Raw genomic sequence first — 15,148 nt, forward strand, 5'->3', positions numbered from 1 at the left:
TGACCGTAGTTTATCATCTCCCCTGGACGAGTGAAAGGGGCACTATTAACAGCTACATGGGCACAAAGGCATAGACAGGCACGCACTGGGATAAAATACGGACACCTCAGCTGTGTTAGAATTGCTTATTGCTGTAACAAGCCTGGTGGGGGCACCTCCTTTTGTACGTTTATAGAAGACCTAGAAGGGAAGGCTACTGGCTGTAGCACTGGGTTTGGCCTCTTCAAGGATAACAGCAGTCGAGTCACTGAGAGGCCTAATTTGGAGGAGGGATGCAGACAGGAAGGAAGAGGGAAATGCTGAAGCGTGATGAGGGTGTGGATAGCTTGGCAGGGTAGCACCAGAAAGCAGACATTACCCTACGAAGCTGGACGTTCAAGTCTGTGGGAAAGGGTCCTCAGCAGGTGGTCCATGAGCAGGTGAGGACCACGGAGCCTTCTGGGTTTTCGCTCTGCAGTGCTGGGACTGGTCCGTCTGGGACCCCGGCTGTGGTCCGTCTCAATGTCAGAACCTCAGCCAAGTTAGGAGCAATTCCTCCAGGCGAACAGAGGGCATCCTACACCCTCAGGCCTCAGTGTGAGCCAATTTCCCACTCCTCCAGGCCACAGAGTTTGACATTAGGTAATCTTTGGTCTATGGTGTGGTGTGGCTGGTTTGCAGCAGAAGCCTGGACAACCAAGGGGGAGGGATAGGACTGCAGTGCAGGGCTCAGGCTGTCCCATACCCACTGACGCAGTCCAAAGAGAAGGGCGAGACCTCCCAGGGAGCAGCCTGACCCAACACTTAAGAGACTTGGGCACAATGAAAGGATGGCAGCCAAGCCCCGGATGTTCCTGTTCCTGATGATGTCGAATTACCAGCTACTTGAAGGCAGGAGTGACTTCTTGATCCCACACAGTGCTTTGTACTTGATAGAGGCTGTAAAAATACTACACAGTGCGTCCCTCAGCCTAAGGACCATCCAGATCCTGGGGAGATATGGCACCTGCCCTTTCACGAGGCAAGTTTGTTTTCCTACGTTTCGCCTGGTAGTGGGATCCTCGGTGGGCTCAGAAATGTCTTAAGGCCAAGGACTTTGCCTAAGAGATTGGTTACATGGGAAGGCCTTGTGGTGGAGGCTTAAGATGATTGATTAATGGGAGCTCATGTGGGCTCCAGCAATTTTCAGCAGGGTAGGGCGTTAACAGTGGTCCAAGCGAGCGCCCAGCTCCCCCGTCTCAGCCTGGGACAGTGACATAAACCCACCAAATGGCAGAGATTTTTTGCAAAGGCCTAGTCTGCCAAGTGGTGATCCTACAACTCAGATTTTCCAGAGAGTTGGTGGCACTGTAAGCTGTGGTTTGGTCGTAGGACGTAGGCTGAAACAGTCATCACGAGGAACGAAGTAGGGGTGAGAAAAGAAAAGAAAACAAAACCCACCTCCGCCTGCCTTTGGCCTGTGGCCTACTGCTACGTGTGATCACGAGGTGAGGGGAGGAGAAACCGAAATTATGAGCGAGGGTGACCCGCTTCACGCACATTTCATTGCCATTGGCAGAGGAAAAGTCCCAGGACCTGGGGAGAGAGCACCCGTGGACGCGAGTCTCAACTCGATCACAACTTGAATGAAAACTGGGCACGTGGCTTCACCCTGTGAACCTCAACTTTCTCTCCACCGCTCAGGGCTGATCCTATGCCCTCACAGGGCTGTCGTGAGGGTTAAGTTAAAGGAAGGAGTTTAAGCACCAGTGACCTGCCCTGAGCGTGGCATGGGAGTTTTAACTGTGGTCTTGGGCATTTTTCTGTGGGCATCACCTCAGGGGAGTTTTGCATAGGCTTCACCAATTGCTCGCAGAATGGTGGCCACCGGGCTGAATGCTGTAAACCTAAGTTCCCAAGCAAGGACAGCTAGGGAGAGCCACAGGGCCATCAAGACCCCCTACTGCCAGTTGCCTGAGGAAGGGCCCACCACTGTGGCAAACGGAGCCGGCCCGAGAGAGGAGTCCTCAGGCCCTAGACGTGTCCTGAGCAAAGAACGGTGAACAGAGAGGAATGTGGTTTCAGTACCTTCGGTTCGCGTCAGAATAATACTAATAACAAAAAAGCAAATTCTTTCATTTGCAGGACCACTTCTGCCCACAGGGAGGTGGAACCAGTCTGTTCCCACCCAGCGGACCTTCGGGAGGAGGGAGCGGAGCCAAAGATAACCCCTTCAGTGGAATCAGCAAACAAAAGCCAGAGCTCTTAGAGCCGGGCTTGGAGCCACACGTATCCTGGTGTACCCAGTGCCTAGCACGTGGTAGGCACTCACAAAATACTTGGAAAGGTCAACGGAAGCAGAAGTGAATCAGCAAAAAAGAGACCGAGTTCTGTCTTTGGAAATGTAGTCAAATCCTGCATAACAGCTTCATAAAAGCTGTTTAAACCAAAGTGGGTCAAAAACTCTGAAAAGCATGCTACGGGCTCGCTCCCTTCCAAATGAGGGGATGTCAAAAACGTGGGTGGCCCTCTCCCGGCTCCCCCTTTTCCTGACTACTGTCCTTCCCCACGGTTCTGGGCAGAGGGCCAGGGGGCAAGTGGGCACCGCCAGAAGCACCCCGGGGCCCTGCCCAGGGTCCACGGACCGACTGAAGGAAGGAATAAAGACGCTACTGTGACTCAGGACGCTCCTTCTCCCATAGAAGCATCCAGAGCCCACGTGGCAGCGCGGGCAGCGGAGAGCAGAAGGGGGCTGTTTGCACAGAAGTCTTTGGCACTGCAGGGGGACAGTGGGCGTCCCTGGGAAAGCTGGCCCCGTGGTCCCCAAAGCATCACCGCAGACGATCACTGAATTGGGAGATCGCCGAGCAGGATCCTCTTCTGCAGGGTAGGGTGGGTAGCTGTGCCTCCGTGAAGCATAGCTGTCCGAATGGGTGGAAGTGAGATGACAGGGAGGGAGAGTGCATGCAAAAAAAAAAAGAAAGAAAGAAAGAAAGAAAAATTGCTCTGTGAATGCCAGAGAGGAGCAGGAAGCAGCAGCAGAGAGGGCCGGGAGGCGTCTGCCTGTGGAGATGCAGCTGCTGGCCCCTGAGCCAGCAGGGCCCCTCAAGGCTGGCACGTGAGACCATCTGAGCTCCCTTGGCTCCACGAGCTTTATCCCCCAGAGCGGGCAGCAGCACAGGAGGAGGAAACAGGGCCCTGTGGCAGCCGCCAGAGCCCTGGGCATCCCCGCGTTGCCGAGGAGTAGCTGTCCACGGTGTAGGGCAGCCTTCGGTGCAAGCTGTGATGGGTTGGAGGCGTGGTGGGTGTGGGAGCAGCTACTGGCGCCCACAGCACGAGGAAGCCCTTGGCCACCTGCTCCTGACACTGTTAGCTTCTTCCTTTCCCCTGCCTGGTTAGCCTCTTACTGGGGGGAAGGGCACCGGCACCGAAGTCACACTAGCTCGATTCAAGTCCTCGTTCTTCTTCTGCCCAGCTCGTGTGCCCCTGGGCACACTGAGTCTGAGGTTCTTTGTCCGTAAAACAGGTATACTACAAGAGAGGGTTGATGTGAGCGTTAAAACATGAATGTAAAGTGCCAAGTACAGAGTCTGGCACCTACTAGCTACTCACAAGGGGCATGGATTGTGATTAGCTCCTTTCAAACCGACTTTGCGATTCTTGCTCTACGGAGACAAAGTGAAATGCCCCATGGTGGGGCGGGGATTCCTATTTAAAAAGCCCTGCTGTGGGAAAGTGAAGCGTGCTGGGGCTGGGACCATGCCCTCAGGATCAGTCAGGGTCCCAAGACAGAAGATGGGAGGCAGAATGGCTCAGCAGACCTTCAGGTCCACTCCTGGGACAGCTGCATCTGGTCAAACCTGAGAGGCTCCCGGGCCCCGAGCCTCGAGGAGGACATCTCCTTGGGATTGGCAATGGAGCCAACTTCCAGGGGATGGAGTTCTTTCTGGTACCAGGCATTTTGGAAACCGAGTAAATAAAGTCACTGGGATTTTAGAAACACGGAGAAGTTGGGGGCCAGCCATCACGTACTGGGTGGGGTGCCAGCAATGAGAGACCCTTTCTGCAGTTTCCAGATCATGGGTTCTGGTCTTGGAGGCGTCGGGAGAGTCACGGTCCCGCTGCTAGGTGGCCTACACAGGGTGGCAATGCCACCGGCCTTAAGGCAGGGATGCTGGCTTGGAGAGGAAGCAGGGGGTGTGGCCTCTGACCCTCTGAGCCTCCAGGGAATGCTGTGATGGGAGGGAAGAAACCACAGTACTCCAGAGCCTTCCTTCCTTTGAAGCTGCATGAAGGTTGATAAATTAAGAGGCATATTAAATATGTGGGTAAAGCCAGCAGGGATGCACGGGACCGCCACACAGGGAAGGAGGTGGCTACGGCTTCTTTCTGAGATAGTTGGAAGGAATCCACCCTTCCCAGGAAGGGGCCCCGCTCAGGACCTGGCAGAACCACCAGCCACTGCTGTTCTTTTCCCGGACCTCGAACACCGTCCCCTCCTGGAAGCTGCTGGTATCTTCGTCTCCTTCAAAGTTGGCCACAGCCACATATAAAGAGTCCTTCGGGCCATCTGCATTGGGGAAGGGGGTTGCGGCTACTTTCTCCCTGTTTTCTCCCATCTTGCCCGCCATCCGTGGTACCGGACCACCTTTGCTTCTCATGTCGTCTTGGCCAGCTGAGGAATTGGAAAGGAAAGGTTTGGCTTTAGGAGGGACCAGCAGGGCCCGGCCTGGGGCAGGAGCTGTCTTGCCTTCGTTGGCTTCCCGTTGTGGTCCTCTGACATCTGGGAGGGGCCTGGAGGATGAGGTGGTTTTCTTGGGGGGCGGTGGTCTGCGGGGCAGGACCACGGGTCTCTGCGGGGAAGCCTCCTGCAGTGGGGCGGGCACACTCTTAGGCACAGGATCTGCGGTCTTGGCTGGCCTCGGAGGGGCTCTGCAGGACATCTCCTTTGGGCTGAGCCCATCCTGTTTGGCCGTCCTGTCCTGGGTGCGGCCAGGCCCGTCGCCTGGGAGGAAGCCCCGGCTGAAGGCTGCATCTTGGCCCCCAGCAGGCTGGTGGCCGCTCTCTCCATCTAGTAGGGGTTTCTCTTGGGACTTGGCAGGCCTCAGCTTGCTCCTGAGGTTGCAGATGTCTACTTGGTCTTCGCCCTGAGGTGGCTCTGTCCTGGGGGAAGGAGTTGGTTTGGGCCTAACCTGAGGTTTGGACTTCAAGAAGGGATTCTGGGGAACAACTTCCGGCTTCTCCTCTGGTGGCTCAGCTTTGGGTCTGGAGATGGGTCGGAGGTTGGGCTTCTTCACTTCCTTGGCCAAGACCTTGTGGCCACACTCCAGCCCCATCTCGTTTTTCAGCTGGAACAACTTGCTTTTGTCAGGTTTGGGCTCTGGTCTCCTGCTGTCTCGGGACGGGGGGGTATGTTTGGCTGGAATCATGGGCAAAATCATGCCCGGAGGCTTGGGTGAGGAGCCCCGGAGTTGTTCCATCCTCTGCCGCCCCCTCTCCTGCAGCTCCCCTTCCGACTTGACGATGGATTCTTTCCGGGGAGGGAGGCTGGGCTTCTCCTCCAGGTCGGGGCTTGAGATCTCTTCGTAGCCTGCGCACGAGGACATGTCGGAAGATGCCTTCCTCAGGACCTCCTTGCCGCCCTTCCAGTCTTTGGACCACGGTATCCCGGAGTCCGCGGTACCATGTGGCGCGTCGGGCAGGGGCCGGGAGGGGCCGACGGCTTCACTGCCCGTGTTGTTCTCCGCTGCTGCTGCGTCCCCCAGACGGAGCTGGGTCACCTCGTTGGGCAAGGGAGCCAGGAAGTTGGGTCTTGAGGCATTGCTTGTCTTCTTATACTTGTCAATGAAGGTGGCTGGGGCCCACCCTTCCTTATCTTCGATCTGAATGTACCACCAGCCACTCAAGTTCTTCTCGATCACCTGGAGGGAAAGACAGAGGAGAGCATTTAGTAGGGATGGTCTCAGGGCCAGTGGACTAGAACAGTCTGGGAGAACCCACATGTGACTGGATTCTGAAAGCAAGGACTTTTCACTCAGCAGATCCCCAGACAACGGCTGCAGTGGACCATCTATAGAGACCTTACTGTGGGTCAGAAACATCTTACATGGGGGTAGGTTCTGGTCTAATCTTGGATATCCCCCAAAGCAGTCCTGGAGACATGGACTTGGGTACAACTAATTAATCTGAGAGGTGATTTCAGGAGGTGCAAGTGAGAAAGTGGGAAAAGAGAGCCAATTAGGAGTATGTTATTGTTTCGGGCCACGGGGGCTTAATCTGCCAGGACCCTTTGAGACCATGCAGAACTCATCCCAACTTGGGGGGTGGGGACATTTATCTCCTGATTCCTAGTCCCTGCTCCCTCCCACCACCCCCAGGGCATTAATCCCCTGGCCTCTCTGGGTGGTGCCCTAACGGGGGTGTAGGAGATGGGAGGCTGTCATATTCAGGGACCTGTGTGCGGCTGCAGGAGGGTCGGGCTGCAGGACAGGCCACCGGCAGTGTCTGCTCCAATTCCACACTCAGCTCATCTTTAGACAGAGGGGAACCTCTGCTGATGAAGGTAAAAGAAACTTTTATCTCTTCTCCTTCTCCCTCTGGGACAGACACCCATGGGTGGAATCACCCATGGTATTTAAGATCTTATGTTTCCTGTCTCCTTTTTGTTCAGTATCATATGGCTGAATTGACTGGAAGGTGTGTATGTTGCATGTTATGGGCTAAAGTGTGCTCTCCTCTCTCCAAATTCATAGGTTGAAGCCCCAGCTCCCATGTCTTAGAATGTGACTGCATGTGGAGATAGAACCTTCTAAGAGGTAATTAAGTTAAAATGAGGTCATATGGGTGGGCCTTGATCTAACATGACTGGTGTGCTTATAAGAGGAGATTAGGACACAGAGAACACACAGACTGAGGGACGACCACGTGTGAACACAGTTAAGAAAACAGCGGTCTCTAAGCCAAGGCGAGAGGCCTAGCGAGAGACCAAATCTGCTAACCCTTTGATCTTGGACTTTCAGCCTCCAAAACTGTGAGGAAATAAACCTCGGTTGTTTAAACCACCCAGCCTGTGACATTTCGTGGCAGCAGACTAAGCAAACCAATATTCTGCAGTTCCCTGGCAGGCCCCCTCCACAGGAGACCCGATTAATGCTTGCAACCGCTGTGTGAGATGGGGATTATCATCCCATTTTACAGATGCAGAACTGAGCCTCGGGACAACTGAGGGACTTGCAGAGGGTCTTGCGGAAAGTTAATGGAGGAGGCGGGAGCGAAAGGCAGGTGTGTGCGTTCCAGAGCTGGAGCCTTTACCACTACGCGACCATGGCCGCCGGGAAAGGGGACCTGTCTGGGGAGGAGCTGTATTCGAGGTGAGAAAGTGCTGGGGGCAGAGAGGGCCACGGGTGCAGTCCTGCCGCCGCGCTCCTCAGCCCAGCCTAGCGCAGGAGGCAGAGGCCGGGTTCTGAAGCCCGCTTTGTGGGTTCCAGTTCTGGCTCCACCTTTTATCGCCTGCGTGGCCCGGCACAAGCCGCATGCTTGAGATTCCACAGCGTGAGATGGAGGACGGTGGCGAGAACAAGAACACCCCTTACAGGATTTTCAGGAGGACTGCATAAGCGAATGCACACAGTGGCCCTTGGTCAATGCCGAAAGGTAAATGTTCCCTATTATTAAATTACAGTGGAGATCACTGACAAGGCAGGATGCATGTGACAAGTGTATATTTAACAAGCCCTGCTGGTCTCCCAGAAAGGGTATTGATACAGGCAAGCCCTTTGCGTGAGGGTGACCAGCATCTCCCTGACACCCAGTGGCTCTGGTAATAATTAAAGGTGACTCTGGGCATACAAGTCACTGTCGGCACACCCACGAATTCAACCACTCCAAGTGTGTACATGAGAAAATGAAAACAGGACGATAATCGCGGCGAAATACATCAATGAGGATTTGCTAAGCTTACGCTCTATGCAAAGTCCTACGGCAGAAGCACTCAACATGTGTGTTCTTGATCACAACTTACGGGAGTTTTCATTTACCAGAGGGAGGCCGAGAGCTATCATGAATAAAAGCCAATGCCAAATCACAAGAATGAAGGGGAAGGAAAAAAGCCTGGGCTTTAACGCCAGAGATGCCTGGGTTCAAATCCCAGCTCCACTTACTAGCAATACAACTCTGGGCAGTGGACCTAACCTCTCTTTGTCTCAGGTGCATCTGTAGAATAGGCTGAAGATATCGACCTCTTGGGACTTCTGTGAAGACTGTTATCAAGGGCGTAAGGTCCCCGGCACAGAGAGGTGCCTCTATCATCATCATCATCAGCAGCAGCAGCAGCCGCACATGTTTTGAACATACACAGACCACGCAGGCAAGTAAGGTGATCCTGGGCATCGTGTTGGAACACTGTGGCTCCATTAACGAAATCTGAAGGCTAAGATGAGATTGAAATGAGCCAGGAAGCAAAGTGGGGGAGAAAGTAGAGGATACAGAACTGCTCATGAGAAAAGAATACTTGGGTAAGCCAAAAGCTTTAGTGGCTTCCCACCGGAGGCCCCCAGGCTACCACTGGCAGAGCCATATGCTGACATCATGGAACAACGAGCAGTTAAGTTTCAAGGTTGGGTTATGTCTGTGTTTTCTGGAAAAGAATGTCGGGTATGTGAGCTTTTAAAATGGATCAGCTTTAGCAAAGAGAGACAGGATAAAGGCCAGAAATAAAAAAGGGGACTGGTTCTAGTTGAAGTGGGGGGTGGAGACTGGTGGGAGGCACCCCAACACCCCCAGGAAACTCCAGGGATCCATGAGCTCCCGGCTGCACGCAGAGTCAGCCCTCAGCTTTGGCGCATGGTCCACGACATCCTGAGCTGCGCTTGGCTGATTTCAGAACATTCTGAGCCAGGTAGTGGTGGTGCCTGTCGGCAAATATTGTTTGCCGACGTGCTTAAACAACGGTGTGTGTGTGTGTGTGTGTGTGTGTGTGTGTGTGTGTGTACAAAATGCTGGAAACTTATTGTCTTGAAGGAGAAGGTGGTTTTATCATATTTTTCAGCACTCCGAGGAAAAGAAAACCAAACCTTTATACTATGCAAGTTGGATTTCTGGTTTTGAGAGGAGGGTGAATAGCAGCTTCCCCTCGATGCAAAAAAGCCAGGGAAATAAATGAATACAAAGCCAAGCTCAGAAGGAGGAAGGGGAGAAGTTAGCAGACCAGGAATTGTGAGGACTCACAGATGGACAGAGGCAGCAGAGGGAGGCTGTGGCCCAGGGCTGCTGCAGGGGTACCTGCCACCAAAGGTGGAGCAGGGCTGAGGTCTGCCAGACTTCAAGGTGGGGGAGCCTGGGAACAGGGTGCCCAGGAGCAAGCAACAGGGGATTAACTGAGATACCAGAGCAGAAGCAGCCAGGTTGGTTGATTCCTCACAGCCCTTCTTGCCATTCTTTTAGGGCAGGCAGAGTAAAGAAGGTGATTGCTCATAAGTGGAAACGGAATGTGAGAGCTTGGGTCAGAGAGACCCCACACTATTCAGTGGCTGGCTTGGAAGTCTCCAACCTAGCACTGGAACTGGTGGGAGCTGACCAGCACTTTGTGTACAAGCCCCCTCTGGACTGTCTGACTGCTGCCTCTTCTTGCACAGCCCAAGGCAAGTACTAACACCATGAGAAGAATGGAAATAAACCAACAGCACTGCAAAGGATATACGGCTGAGAAAAGAGATAATGGACTATAACAGTAGGACCTTAAATTCAACATATTTAATATTCTCAGAGCATGACAGAAGGGCATCAAATTTGCGAAAGAACAGGCTCTGCTGAAACAAGAACAGGCGCCCGGGAAAAAGAATCATTACTGCACTCTCAGAAACGCAAATAATTGTGGAAATAAAACCAGCAACAGACTGAACTGTTAAACAGCAAATGAACGAACTAGAAGATGAGGCACAATGCTGGGGCACCTGGGTGGCTCAGTCGGTTGGGCAACCGACTTTGGCTCAGGTCATGATCTCCTGGTTGATGAGTTCGAGCCCCGCATCGGGCTCTGTGCTGACAGCTCAGAGCCTGGAGCCTGCTTCAGATTCTAGGTGTCCTTCTCTCTCTGCTCCACCCCCCCGCTTGTACTCTGTCTCTCTCTGTCTCTCAAAAATAAATAAACGTTAAAAAAAAAAAAAAAAAAAAAAAAGATGAGGCCCAATGCTCCAAGAAGGCAGCACCAAGGGACAAAGATGGAAACGTGAAGAAAAAGTCAGGAGACGTGGAGAACAGGGCAGAAGGTCACAAAGCTGTTTAATAACTATTCCAGGAGGAAAGAATAAAGAGGGTGAATGGAGGCACTATTTAAAAAAGTAAAAGTGGGGAACTCTCTAGGAAGATCTCGAGGCCTAGATCAAAAAGGCCCACCACAATGCTAAGCAGGTAAAAATAAAGAAAGTCACACCTAGACGCACTTTCGTGAAATCCAAGCATTTTAAAGATAACGAGCTCTTGCGAGAATCAGAGAAATGACAGATTTTGAACGAGAGAATAAGAATTAGGTAGGTAGTAGCTCGTGACCAGCAGCACTAGATGTGAGAAGAGAACAGAGTGATCTATGCAAAGTGCCAAGGGAAGGGAACTTTCAACTTGGATTACAAAACCCAGTCACTGAAGAAGAAGAAAACAACACTCATCTCTCATTATGTCAAGAAAGCATGTACAGAAGTGAGGGGCTTGCTCTCAGCTGAAGACTGAGACATAGGGCCCAGATAAGCCATACAGGGTAGGGAAGGGAAACCAATGTGAATCAGGGGAGGCTTCCTAGAGGATTTATTTATTTATTTATTTATTTTATTATTATTATTTTTTTAAATTTTTTTTCAACGTTTATTTATTTTTGGGACAGAGAGAGACAGAGCATGAATGGGGGAGGAGCAGAGAGAGAGGGAGACACAGAATCGGAAGCAGGCTCCAGGCTCTGAGCCATCAGCCCAGAGCCTGATGCGGGGCTCGAACTCCCGGACCGCGAGATCGTGACCTGGCTGAAGTCGGACGCTTAACCGACTGCGCCACCCAGGCGCCCCTTTCCTAGAGGATTTAAAGAATGAATTTGATTTTGAGATGCCAAGTTCAGTTCAAAAAATGGCCTTCAGTGCCTTTTGTTTGTTTGTTTACTTATTTATTTTGAGAGAGAGAGAGAGAGAGAGAGAGAGAGAGCACAAGGTGGGGAGAAGTAGAGAAAAAGAGGAAGTGAGAGAAAATCCTAAGCAGGCTCCACATGGTCAGCACAGAGCCTGATGCGGGGCTCGAACTCATCAACCTGGAGATCATGACCTGAGCTGAGCCACCCAGGCCCTGAGTGCCTTCTATGAGAAGGCAGGTGGAGTGCTAGGAGCTGGGTTAAAGCAAGGTCAGTCCTGGCAGAGAGAGTAAGAGAGCTGGAGAAGGGCCAGCTTGACCAGTGGGGTTCACAGAAAAGCTGTGGAAACAGGCTTTGGTCGGAGACACAGCCTGGGGTGTGAAAAGATGCTAGGAAGAAGGCACATGTTTCATGTCGAATCGGATGTATAGGTTTTACAGCAGCAAAATGGGGAACAGGGCATAGAATGATCTTTTAGCACAAATCAAGATGCCTTGAGTTCTCTGTAGATATGAAGTTGGAAAGGCCAGAAAGGCCAAAAAAAAAAAAAAAAAAAAGGCAAGAGGAACAGCTATGAAGTCTTTTTAGAACTTTGTGGGTATTTCTGCTTTCCCCTTAGTCTGTCTACCTAGATTGGGATTTGCATTTTATAAAATTAGCTGGAGAGACTTTAGCTCTCTGCAGATAGTCCTCCCTCAATGGGCTGAAAGACATTTGGTTGAGGATGACTTTCTGGAGATGCCTGGGAAGAATCGGTGGTGGAGAGGCCCAGGACGCAGCACCTTCGGGGAGCCACCTTCTGCTGAGCTGCCTGGGCAGCTGCCCCAGGGCATGAGGGGAAAGAGAGAGAGAGGCAGGAAGTGTCAGAGTGGGAGGGAACCAGCAGGTGCTTTGCAGAGCTCTTAGAGAGTGATTCAAGACCCTCAGGGCAACCACACTTGTGCACTGGCTCAACAGTCATCCATCTACTGCTTATGTCCTTCAATCAGCCAAACGTTCACTTCTAAAGCACCCACTACGGACCAGCCCCAATGCCAGGGCTGTGGGTAAGAATGAAGAAGATACTCCCCGGCCTTCTGAGAGTGTCAGGCAGGAGGCTAGTGGGGAGACAGATTTTCACTGAATCGACATTTCTTGCAAACCTACCACGTGCCAAGCACTGTGCTAGCTGTTAAGGACACAGGAGTGAAAAACAGATAAGGTGCCCGCCCTCCCGACATTCCCAAATGTCCAGCAGATGGCTAACAATAGGAGGTTAACAGTCCTGGCTCAAATCTGGAGACAGACATGGGTTCAAATCCTGCCTCTGCCACCTTTCAGCTGTGTGACTTTGGACAGCACCTTTTTTCCTGAGCCAAAGCTTCCTCATCTGAAAAATGGGGATTGTGAATGGTCCTGCCTCACCAGAGTAAATGATTAAGAGAGAGACTGTGTGTGAAGTGCTGAGCTCAGTGCCTGGCAGCTGACTGCTACAGCATTACTTCCAGGCTCTCCGGGAAATACCGGGCAACAGCCTCAAGCTCTGACTCCACGAGGAAAGGAGAAAGAAATGGAAGGAGAGAGAGGATTTATGTTGGCCTTGGTGCAGGAACAGAGCAGACAAGCAAAGGAGCGGGACGATATGATTCCACTTTTATGAAATGTTCACGCAGGCACAGCAACAGAGACAGAAAGCAGATTAGTGGCTGCCTAGGGCTGGGGGCAGGGGGGCTGAGAACAGTTGAGGGGAAACAGGGAGTGGCGGCTAATGTATACAGCCTTTCTGTTTTGGGTGTTGAGAACGTTCTAACACCGAATGTGGTTGCACAATTCTGTGAATATACTAAAAAACACTGGATTGTATACTTTAAGTCAGTGATGTGTATGGTGTGAATTATATATATCAGTAAAGCTGCCACAAAGAAAGGAGAGAAGGGAGGAAGGGAGAGAGGGAGGCAGAGAGGAAGGAAGAGAGGGAAGAGGGGAGGAAGGAAAAGAAGAAGGGAGGGAGGGAGGGTGAGGAGAGAAATGAGAGAAGCAGGAGGTGGTGCCGTCGTTCAAGAATCACAAGTAGGCAAAGGGACACCAGGTCCACTCACCTCGACCTTCAGACCCGCCTGGAAGCTGATGCCATCAGGGATGGTTGTCTGGAACTCAGCAATAGTGTAATACTCTTCCTCCACTTGGGGTGGAACGGGAGGCTTGGGCAGGTTAAGACCTCGAGGCTGGCACAATTAAACACAATGCTAAATCCAGGGTAAGTCCATTGCCATTGGCTGAAGGGGGGAGGCGCTAAGGGTCAGGGGCACACAATCACCCTCGAGGGGAGCTGGTGGACCCATTTGGATTCTAAGGGACAAAACACAGAGGACCATCTGTGCAGATCATCTCCTAGATGGTTCACTGGACCATCAGCTTCAGAGTGAGGAGGAGAAACATGGGACATTTACCTACAATCATGAAAATCTGGGGCAGGACAACAGTCTCTGAATTCAAGAGGCAGTGAGGGTTGTGGAAAGAACATGGGCTTGCAGGTCAGACCCATCTGGGTTGGAAATACTGCTTATGCGTGCTGTGCACCTTTGGACAAATCACTTCCCCTTCTGGAGCCTCAGTTTCATCTCCTGTAGAATGGGTATCTACCTGGTGGGATCACTGTAAGCATTCAACAGGTCCACGTAATGAAGCACCCAGCACACTGCAGGGTGCCCAACTGGTGCTCGATAAATGGTAGAAGGCTCAACTTTCAAAGTATTGGTTAGAAAAGGTACCTAAAGAATTAAAAACAGAGTCTGAAAGTAAAATACCAGAACGGCACCACAAATACTTATGCCTCATCCCAGCTTTGGTTTCGAGTTACCTTCTCTGAGAAGACTGACCTACAATAAAGCAAAGTGGGCTCAGGAAGCAGAGGGCACATCCTGAGACCTAACCGTGGCAGAGCCATAGGTAACTTGCATCACTCCCAGGGGACCCTAGCCTTTCCCCCTTTGACCAGACCAACACTTGTCTGGTCTGCGACACTTGTCCAGGCAGCTGTGTGGAAAGGCAAGAGAACATCTCTGGAAAGGGCAAGGTGGGAGTGAGGGGCCAGATTCGGATCAGGGCCTGGCTTCCCGGCAGCAAGGGTCCACTTACTATGGTCATATCTCGGCGAGGAGGGGGTCTCTGCCTCATCTTGGGCGATCCTACAAAGAGACGAGAGCTTACTGCACACACATGCAGAATTCTGCAGATGGAATTCTTCAGGGGGACACCAGGCAGGCATTCGTGAGCTGCTGTGACCCTTCTTGTGGGAAGAAACAGCCTGACTGGGAAGGAGCCGCTCAGACTTGGCTTGGGACTATGAGGACTGCCTGTGTGCCGGAGCGGCGTGCGGCTCTCCAGACAGGCCCCACGATGTAGGCTTCGGTGGAACACAGGCGTGGTAATGCCTGCCTGCCACCCAGGGGCAGTGGCAGAGATGAAAGGAAAGGGTGCAAACGAGGCCGGAGGCACCTGGTGGGCGTGCAATGTTAAACCACACGTAAACAGAACAAACAAATGTGGGCTGACGACATCAGGGGTTTCTACTCTGGAACTGGGCTGCCCTTGCTCTGAGTCTCAGGCTCAGGAGGATGACTGCGTAATGGTCCAGGCTCCTGGCTCAAGGCGGAACATGTGTTGTCCCCTGAGCTGGCTCAGCACAGGTCCACACGGAGGGCAAGTCTGGCAGCTGGGATGTGCTAATCTCTTAAATCCCCATCTCCCCTGTCTTCTGTTACAATTAGTTAGCGATGGAGTTTTAGCCTGCCTATGTAAAGACTGCACTTCCCAGACTCCCTTGCAGCTAGGTATTGCCATGTGACTAAGTTCTGGCCAGGGGGACGTGACAGAGTGGAGAGCATGTAGCTTCTGAGTCAAGTCCTCCACTCCTCCCTGCCTTCTTCACTGGCTGGACTAGTGGGGCACCACCCTGGACCAGCAAGATGAGGGCAACACAAGATAGCGTCTAATAAGACCTTTGACTGCACAGAGCTGCCCCAGCAGCCCTGAACGCAGAGCCGGACAGCTTTGTGAGAAAGAAATGAACATCTAAATGATCTGAGGCCCTGTTACTGGGCG

General features: G+C 52.3%; 1 protein-coding gene across 1 annotated transcript in view; it reads right to left on the bottom strand.

Annotated features, from left to right (window-relative positions):
* Window positions 1-448: 448 nt before the first annotated feature.
* Window positions 449-15,148, bottom strand: part of SH3PXD2B (SH3 and PX domains 2B) — a 104,140-nt gene continuing 89,440 nt past the window's right edge. Inside the window, exons 11-13 of the mRNA XM_040445054.1 lie at window positions 14,183-14,232; window positions 13,144-13,269; window positions 449-5,879 (exon numbers count right to left, since the gene is read on the bottom strand). Coding sequence (XP_040300988.1) covers window positions 4,335-5,879; window positions 13,144-13,269; window positions 14,183-14,232 — 1,721 coding nt within the window. The 3' untranslated portion in view covers window positions 449-4,334. The remainder of the gene's footprint in view (window positions 5,880-13,143; window positions 13,270-14,182; window positions 14,233-15,148) is intronic.

Source organism: Herpailurus yagouaroundi, unplaced genomic scaffold, assembly GCF_014898765.1.
Source record: "Herpailurus yagouaroundi ecotype Mexico unplaced genomic scaffold, PumYag 29, whole genome shotgun sequence".
NCBI classification, from domain to species: domain Eukaryota; kingdom Metazoa; phylum Chordata; class Mammalia; order Carnivora; family Felidae; genus Herpailurus; species Herpailurus yagouaroundi.